This window comes from Lotus japonicus, chromosome 1 (genome assembly GCF_012489685.1).
Source record: "Lotus japonicus ecotype B-129 chromosome 1, LjGifu_v1.2".
In the NCBI taxonomy this organism is placed as follows: domain Eukaryota; kingdom Viridiplantae; phylum Streptophyta; class Magnoliopsida; order Fabales; family Fabaceae; genus Lotus; species Lotus japonicus.
This window is the reverse complement of record NC_080041.1, coordinates 75,782,741-75,792,677: the sequence shown is the minus strand read 5'-3', so window position 1 is coordinate 75,792,677 and position 9,937 is coordinate 75,782,741. Positions and strand designations below refer to the sequence as shown.

The following is a 9,937-nucleotide window of genomic DNA, read 5'->3' as shown; positions in this document are numbered from 1 at the left end:
AAGTCTTATTTTCGTTTTCGTGCAACTACTAATTCTTCTATATCAATCATCTTGTGTAAAATTCAGAAATAAAAACTCGCCGTGCAACGCACGGGTGAACATACTAGTTAGAAAAATAATAGAATGACAGACTAATTCCTCGTTGATAATAATTAATAAGCACCAAATGGACAGTCACGACGAAAGGCATGGGAGAATGATTTAAACAAATTTCATATGCTCACCCCAAACAAACATAGCAATAAAAAATGTATGACATTAAATTTAAGGCAAAATTTCACATCAAACAGAGAAAGAAAACCAACACTATAAAATCCCACTAATTAGGCTAGTTATCCTACATTTACTTTCTGATTGACTATCATTATTCCACGTACTAAACATAGTAACAAGTAATTATAACATTAAATTTTCCATTAATCAATTTTATTTACATATGGAAGACTAATCACAATATTTTGAGTTTATTAATAAGTTTTTCATATTAGAACAAGCATTACTTTAACAAATTTTTAAGAATTTAATGAATATGCAGTGTTAGTGTAAAAAAAAAAAATTACATTTACACGCAACCACGATGTGCCACATTACACTAACGTTACATTTTCTTTTTTTTATTTAAATTAGATTAAAATTTAAGTCGGTGAAAGATAATTAAGTGTCTGTGTAAAAAATATTTACGCTTAGTACGTACAAACATTAAACTTTTTTTTTTAAATATGTATATGAACAATTAATAAGTATTTTTATGATAAATGTGATGTATCTTGTGAAAAAAAATATTTTTAAAATATCACGTACGTGACATTTTTAAAATGCCACATGACATCTTATTTTAATCTTGATTATTCATAATTAAATTTGACAGTCGTGATTTACTCTTATATTCTCATATAAAAAATGTTTCTCATAGAATACATTCCATATTCCTTATATGGTAAATATTTTTTGATATAAATACTTTCTTAATTAAGTTGTTTATAAGTTTATACTAGTAATTAAGAAATAATTAAGGAAAAGGTAGGAAATGATGTAAGTTAGAAGTTGACTAATATTATTACCTTAATGAACATGGCGTTTACTCTGGTGATGCTACTTTCTCCGCAACTCACTTCTTTTCTTTCCTTTTCTTCGATCGATCGATCACTGAATCTGGACGTTACATTACAAAAGCACCCAACACAAACACAAAACTCCATTTTATTTATAACCCAACCCAACCCAACCAACGAGAGAACAAGCAGAGAGAAGCGCTTCAACTCTCTTTGCTTTTCTCTCCATTCAACTCTTCTTCTTCTTCAAAACGGTGCGTTTTCTCTGAATGCGTTTTTCTGTTTTTGATTCTTATGCTCGATTAGGGATCGCAGATCTGGGTTTTCGATTCGATTTGATTGTTACTTTTTGCTCAAGTTATTATTTCTTATGCTTTCTGAATTGTTGCAATTTCGTGATTTCGACCTGTTTCAAGTTCGAATCTGCTGTGATTTGCTTTGTATTGTGGTGCGGAGTGATGGATCTGATATGAATTTTGCTGATTTGGTTTGATTTTGCTGGTTTTTGGTTTTAATTAGCTGAACTGTTTGTGTGTTTGAAGATGTTGAATTTTCATTGCAGTTAATCATGGTTCACTCACTGTGTATGTAGTTGACTTCAATGCTCATGTTGCTGGGTCTTTTTTTTCCCCTTTTGTGATGTTTGAACAGAAAATGGAAGAGATTCTCGTAAGAAATTCAGAATCAATTATGATAGATGTTTCATGCATATGGATATATGCTGATACTGTTTACTTGGTCTAGGTTGTTTATTTGCCCCTGCCCTGGAGTGTTTTCTAATTCTGTTTTGAATCCTGCCAATGAGTGCCCTGTGCAAATTGGTTAGAAAATCAAGAAATAGAAAGTTTTTTTTTTATTGAAAGTACCTAAGTTAAATGTATTGGTAAAATGAAATGTTGCACTCTTCAATAAATAATTACATTTTTTAATTCCTTAATCACTGTTTTAGGACACTCACTTCTTTTTTTTAGGGACCTTTCTTTTTTTGTTTTGCCTTTTCTGTGAAATGTGAAGCAGCATGGGTTTTTACTTTATCTATACTCATATGCTTGCTTCTTTTGATGATTCATGGGATTTTGAAACAATTGGTACATTTTTTTGCATTCAGGCTGAGAAGTTAAAAATCCAGTTTGTATATTGGAAGCTCTAGTTCAATATGTCGTCAGCAAGCAAGGGTGATAGGAAGGCTACCCTTGATGCATCGTCATGGTTGTTCAACGTGGTCACGTCTGTGGGAATAATCCTTGTCAATAAAGCCCTGATGGCTAAATATGGTTTTAGTTTCGGTATGACTTCTTCATGACTTTTCCCTTTTTCTTTCCCTCCATTAAATGTTTGTTTGGTCATACCTCTAATTTAAAAGATATCATGCTTCTCATCTATGTGTTGTTTGGATAAACTACCAATTTGGTGCATTCCTTTTTGGCTAGTAAGAAACATGTATCATGTATGTATGTTTTTTGTGTTAATGGTGGAGAAAGATTTTTGCTTTAATAGACTTGATATATTCTGTGTATTTTTCACTTTGATATTACCAACTAGCATCCTTTTGGCTTTTATTGATGGTCTGCAGCATAAACTTTTCCTTGGATTTAAAAATGCATGCATTATATCTTGGTAGTAGTTGAATAGCTGACAAGTTGGCATTGGTGATGCTGGTGTGAATACTATGTAAAATGAGAGAGAGAGAGAGAGAGAGAGAGAGAGAGAGAGAGAGAGAGAGAGAGAGTAAATCTGAGAAGTTATGCTTTCATATCATATGCTGATGTTTCTCAGCCCGCACAAACTTTTTGTATTTGTGAAGTGAAATCCAATGTAAAAATGTGAGCAAAATCCTCAATTTTTTCAATCCAAAAAACTGTTGTGATGTTACAGATGGACATTCGAAGTTTTCTCTAGGAAAGCCTTTTGAAACAACTCTTTCATTTGCCTGATTTTTAGTTTTGATATTGATTACAGAACTACTGTTCTTAATATATCCCAAAGCTAATCTTCCGATGTGTCAAAAAAAGATATATATCCCAAAGCTACAACAGCTTTAAAGCACTGAGAATAGCATTGGATGATCAATTAAAATCTATTAAATAACTAGTCAACCAAAGAATAATGTAGTTTATGGTTTCTTCTGATGTTACTTGTAAGGCTACAGATTGCTTCTAAACTTCTGCAATAGTCTTGAATCCTGACATTCTATATCATATCATGCTATTATGCAGCTACAACTTTAACTGGTATGCATTTTGCCACAACAACCTTGTTGACGCTGGTTCTTAAGTCACTGGGATATATCACGCCCTCTCATCTTCCAATATCTGATATCATCAAATTTGTATTATTTGCCAATTTCTCCATTGTTGGAATGAATGTGAGTTTAATGTGGAACTCTGTTGGTTTTTATCAGGTAACTTATGGGCTTTTTGTTATGAACTTTTTAACTCTCCTTTGACATAGATTAGTATTTATAATAATTTCTTCCTCTCATTATTATCAGATTGCTAAGCTTAGTATGATTCCAGTATCTTGTTTCCTGGAAGTTGTCTTGGACAATGTGCGATATTCAAGGGACACAAAGCTTAGTATTTTATTGGTTTTGCTTGGTGTTGCCATCTGTACAGTCACTGATGTCAGCGTCAATACAAAGGGTTTCGTAGCTGCTATAATAGCAGTTTGGAGCACAGCACTGCAGCAATATGTAAGTAGCACTACATTAAATATTGAACCTTGGTTGGGAGATACAAACTGATCAATTTGAATTCCTTGCCATCAAGTAGTTCTAGATTGTTAAACATTCACTTTCAGGTTCATGATGCTCGTTGGTAACTTTCATGTTTGTAAGAATTAATCTTTTTATGTATCTATAAATGACAAATTGGAAGCCTGCAAAAAAATTTCTTTGTTTTTTTGCATTTTTATAATGAGCAGTATTCTCAGATGTATCATCTGGAGCAGAGTACAATAAGTTGTTTAATATTTCTAGCTCTACCTGTTTTATTTGGGTTTGACAATCTAGGTTTTGTTTGTGCAGTATGTGCATTTTCTTCAGAGGAAGTATTCTATCGGGTCATTTAACTTGTTGGGCCACACTGCTCCAGCACAGGCAGCTAGTTTACTGCTAGTAGGCCCCTTTCTGGACTATTGGTTAACAAACAAACGAGTTGATGCCTATGGCTATGGTTTGACATCCACTGTAAGTTCTCTTTCTCTTTCTAGTTTTCTTTTCTAATAAATGTTGAGTTATGAGAAGGGGGTAAGCAGAAACTTTTGAAATTTATTTAGTTCAGGTTTAGGCTGCTTTTTTCTTTTAGCTGTTAAGTTAATATTGAAATATTCGACCAAAAACAAAGTTAATATTGAAATAAGTTGTAAGACTAGGGACTAATCCTGCATCAGAGAATTGTGTGTGCCACTTGCATGGTGAATTTCATATTCATTATAAAAGATCGCATTCTTTGTATTGCTTATTATTGAACTTGGTGCTAAGTTATACTGCCTAACTTCAGTCTCAGGTTCCTGAATGATATTAAGAAAATAACTTCTTGGCTTACTATGTCTAAGTCTAAGTTTTAACTTCGGTCACATTGCTTCACAACATACAAACTTTTCAATTTATAAGTCCTGTAAGCATTGCATGAAGCCAGAAGTTCTGGAAGCTTCCTTCCGTTAAGAACATTTCAAACCGTTGACTAAAAAGGACCAGTAAATAGCATTTGAAGTTCAAGGTGTTATATCCAATTCCAAACATGTTCATTCTTTTTATTAGGGTGAAATCACCTTTTCTTAACTAATGTATTCTTCTTTACCCTTCCCTTTTTTTAACTCGCTGTTGCATCTTACTAGTTAACTTTAGTTTTCCTGTTATACCATCTGTATGTAAAAAAATCATGCAGATTTGTGATTCTGAAAAGTGGCACATAATTATTTCAAATCCACATAGATGCTGAATGTCAAGTTCTTTGTATTCTTAATATGACCAATCTAGTCTTAAAAAAATTACATTTTATGAGCAATTTTTCTATTAAGATCTCTCAGATCATAACCCACAATCTGTAGGGGCAATTATCTTTGTGAATCATTACTTTCTTTTAAAATTTCTTGTATATTGAAGATTTTAATTAGATTGTATTATCTTGTTTTTATCTTGTGATCTCACTTATGAGTTCCTGGAGATTCTTATTTTATCTACCTTGTATTATGCTTCTATAATGATTTTAGCTTAGGAAGTTCTTTAGCAGTCCTATCCCTAGTGTACATGTAGAAAACAAGAAAGAGTCACTGTTGTTAAATTTGCTTACCTTTATACTGGCAGCATGCCAATAGCTCTTCTTTTTATTCATAAAAAACGATGTATGCTTGACAATTTGTACTTAAGTAGTTGCTCACAATTCACACTGTATTTGTGAGGATGCCTAGCCTTGGTCTACTTAGAACCAAATATTTTCTGGTTGTCAATTTGTTTTCTGGAAGATTTGGATTATGACCCATTTTCATTAGGAATATACTACTTTTTGTGAGAAACACAGTATTATCTATAAGGACTTTATGTTGTCCAATGGTGGCACCACAGCAGAATTTCAACGACCTGCCATTTGAAGACCATTCATGACAGGTTTTGAATGGCAGACCATGGAAGCTGCTTTTGTGGAAATGCCAGAAGAATAAGCCAAAAAAATAAGAGATGGACAATATACACCCATGTCGTCTCAACATCCATGGAATGAGTTACACAAAAATCAAACACCTATTCCTCAGCCATCAAACCCTAAGTAGTCCATCATACTCACTTCTATTTTCAATAACCTCCCGCAGTCCCGCCTGACCTCTTCTATCTTCCCTTTCCAATGAACGGATTTTTTCTTACTCCTCTGTCTCTATTGTTCTATGTAATTCTATTTCATTCTCTCTCTCTCTCTCTCTCTCTCTCTCTCTATGTATCCCTTCACTCTACTTATTTCTTTCACTCTTATCCTCTTCTGTTTCTCATTTCTGTTATTTCTTTTCTGTGTCTGTTGTTATCTTTCTTGCTTGCTCCTTGTTACTCTATTCTCCTCTTGATCCTTTTTAAGTTTTTTTCCCTCTGTTTTCTGCCCTCTTTTGCTCTTCATATTTTTTCCACTTTCCCATTCTTGCCTATTCTTATTTCTTCTCTATTGCTTTGTGTTCTTGGTTCAAGAAGCGTATTTAGGCTTGATTGCACTTTTAGTCTCCTTAGTTTGGATTCTATTTGAGTTTTGTTCCCCTAGTTTCTTTTTTTAAGCTAATCAAGCCCATTTACTTTCAAATTAAACAAATTTTGTCCTTATCTCAATCTTCATATATCCAAAATCCTAATTTTTTTGTTTCAAAAAATTCCTAAATCTTTTCTATTCAAATATTTTGGATTTTATGTTGGATTGGGGATTTAATTTTAGAAGATTTTGTAGGATGTGAGATTAAGATTTAAAGAAGTGGAAGTTTTTGGTGAAATTTAATATTTTGGTTGGTGAGTTTTGAGTGGAAGGTTTAAATGATTTAATCAGTTGAATTTGTGAAAATTATGCTTAGAAAATGAGAATTTGAAAGTAAAGTGGTCGAGGGATGTAAATGTAACAATTAAAAAAAATTAAAGGGCTAAATTTGCTCAAAAAGTGATTTATATTAGATAAATGAAAAATGCAATTAAATTTTATAATGTTTAGTTTTAATGTTTTTTTCTACATTTTATAGTTGTTTGGTATACCTTCTGAACACATAATTTATTAGTTGTAACTTGTAATGCTTAAGCCATAGACTGCAACCCCATCTGCCATATTGGTATGGCTGATTTTTTTCTTTTGCCGCTTTGAACAGCTATCCCCCATTTATAACATTCAAGGGACCAACTATTTCCAGTGCATATGCCATATGCTTTATTTGTCTCTCTCCTCTCTGAAAATGACACTGGCATGGTCCTAAGAAAAAGGAGAGGATCTAAATGTGCATGCTCTTTTTGTTAACTTTCTAATACTGTACTGTGCATCTTCACTTAAAAAAACTGAGTACTGTGACAACTAGTGAACTGTTATTAAACTGAGCTACTCTTTCTGTCTGCAGTTGTTCATCATTCTGTCCTGCACCATTGCAGTAGGGACAAACCTCAGCCAGTTCATCTGCATTGGTAGGTTTACAGCGGTAACATTCCAAGTCCTTGGCCACATGAAAACCATTCTGGTGCTGATCCTAGGGTTCATTTTCTTTGGAAAAGAGGGTCTCAATCTACAAGTTGTTATAGGCATGATGATTGCAATATTGGGAATGATTTGGTATGGTAATGCATCTTCAAAGCCAGGGGGAAAAGAGCGTCGTAGCTTTTCCATTCCTTCCTCCAAAACACAAGAATATGGTGCACTACCTGTGTCCTCTGAACCAGATGAGAAGGTATAGAAAATATAACTTCACTAGAAGAGTGGTGAAACTTTTGGTGAAGTCCATAGTAAAATCATGTGCCCTTTAGGCTAGCTGACTTATTTTCTTTATACCTAGAGGGAATTCCCAGTTATTTATATAGATCATAGTCATATATATTTGCTTTTGTGTAATGAATTATTTGGGAGAGAGTAGAGAGGACAAATCATTGTTAAAGAGGAAAGGGGTGAGATCTTCATTGTGTTCCAATTTTTTTACAATAGAAAATGGTACTGTTACATTTATATTGAAGTTTCCATATTCGCCTTCATGGCTTGACAACTATGGTCCAATTGTTTCGAAGTTTGCTAAGTTTAGTGAACTTATTCATAGAATTGAGTTTGAGAAAATGATCTTATATTTGAAAATGATATTTTAAAAGTAAATTTATGACAATAGTTTAGTTTTCCAAACGGGCAATTTTCTTTCTAACCACGAGATGTGGCGTGGTGAATGGTGATTGTTCATATCACTCTTTAATCCTAAGGTTTGAGGTTTGAACATTGCCTGTGGGGTCAATCACATTTTGGGGTCACCTGTGTTTACTGTTTCATATAATACCTACGGTGAAGGGATTAGTCATTGTTAGTGGAGGATACCTTGGGTTGCACCATCGTAACATTTACAATTTTCCTTATTAAAATGAAGTGTAATGCCATCTTCTCAGACTTCAACAAAAGATTGTTGTGCTGAAACAAGCAACCTGTACAATCGGGCACCGCAAATAAGATAATGAATTTGGGCACGCATAATATGGACCGAGTTGCTCCTATGGATCATTAGTGAATAGTGACACAAGTTATACTCGTTAAAAAACCACTAGGTAGCTATGATTCCATACTCTAAAATTTCAATGATAAGAATTTAATTTACAGAATAAGGATAAGGTCCTCGTATTATGTTTTATGTGGCCTCTGTTTATTTTTTTTGGTACATAAGGAAAAAAAAAAACAAAATGTGACCTTTATTTTATCTATTTTTTTTTACATCGGAAAGATAAATTCCACCCTCAAGGAATTAATCCCTGGACCTCCCCCACCCAACTCATATCCCCCTAACTCTTATCACTTGAGCTATCATGCGGGAACTCTATTTAATCTATGATACAATGCGTACTCGCTTTATTAATGTAATTATATATCATTTTCATTTCGTATCACTTATCTTTTGAGAGCTCATATCAACTTTAATTATTTTGTAAAACCAATAAAAAATATTTCTCAAACGATTGTACTTTGATATTTTAGTTTATTTTTCATCACTAATAAAATTTTCTTATTGGACGTTATGGAATTCTGTCTGGCCTAGTACATATTTAGCGGCCCATGAAACTTCGGCCCAATGCAGGGTTCATAAATCTATAAGTTAAACTTGAATTTGAGACTTTACTTAAAGGAAATCAAACATGTTGCAATTAAACCAAACTACCCTTTGATTATATTTACAAAATATAAATGAAATTAGACATTAAATTGTGTCTGAAAAATAAATTAAAGAAGATTCGAATATGTGTTGTGTTGTATGTACCAGCAATCCGCATGGTAAATGCTGAACGTGATGTTGCTGCTGCTTTTGTGGAAGGTTTTTTTGTAGGATTCGATAATGCATCATCACTTGTAAGTTGTAATGCTATGGTCCCAACAACAGCTAGATCTTCAAATTTAACAGTGCACTTTTGAGAAAATGGGAAAGCAGAAGATGTAATAATAATAAGGGTCCTGATTTTGTGAGACATGGGGAATGACGCATTCATGCATAACAGTAAAAATTAGGTTCATATTTGACATTTAAGGCGTCATGTACCACCAACACTTCTGTAGTAGCAGCACCTCAGCACCTGCCTTTGTCTCGTGCTCAAAATTTTAATAGCTTTGTCTTTTCTTTTTTGTTGAAAAATCTCTTCACTGTTTTGTATAATTCAGATGCATTTCAAAATGTACATAGATTTCATGGCTTGCTAGTTCAGATTTGCCTTTGTTTGTGTTTGTATTTCACAATTAATTCTAGAACGTGCAATATGCATAGTCAGTTCGTTACTACTAATTTTGAGATTTAGCTAAATTTGTAAAATACATTAATTTGACCATATATATAAATTATTATAATTAAAAGTGTTTTTAATTTTGAAATTATTTTATGATAAATCATTTTTTCTTCAGAAAAAATAAACAACTCTACACTGATGAAGCGAAATCTTCCAAGGCTTTGCGTAGAAGCAATATTAACTAAATTACACTCCCTAGGAACATGATGAAGCGAAATCTTCCAAGGCAACAACATTTTGATGAATGAACCTATTCTAACTAATTTTCAAAGAGAAATAAAACAATATATTATTTAAGTAAATCCGACCCAATTCGATTAATTTTATTTGAATTATTGAGTTTTTTCGGGTCAATTCAATCAAAAACACTTCTATTCTTTTGTTACTAATACTTCTAAATACAATGCCTAAGACAAATTGT

General features: G+C 32.9%; 1 protein-coding gene across 1 annotated transcript; it reads left to right on the top strand.

The window, feature by feature from the left end:
- Positions 1-1,099: 1,099 nt before the first annotated feature.
- LOC130711588 (UDP-rhamnose/UDP-galactose transporter 6-like) lies at positions 1,100-7,717 on the top strand. The gene is made up of 6 exons (XM_057561271.1): positions 1,100-1,306; positions 2,161-2,338; positions 3,269-3,453; positions 3,544-3,744; positions 4,078-4,239; positions 7,122-7,717. The coding sequence occupies exons 2-6, from the start codon at positions 2,209-2,211 to the stop codon at positions 7,449-7,451; spliced, it is 1,008 nt and encodes a 335-aa protein (XP_057417254.1). The 5' UTR covers positions 1,100-1,306; positions 2,161-2,208; the 3' UTR covers positions 7,452-7,717.
- The last annotated feature ends 2,220 nt before the right edge of the window (positions 7,718-9,937 follow it).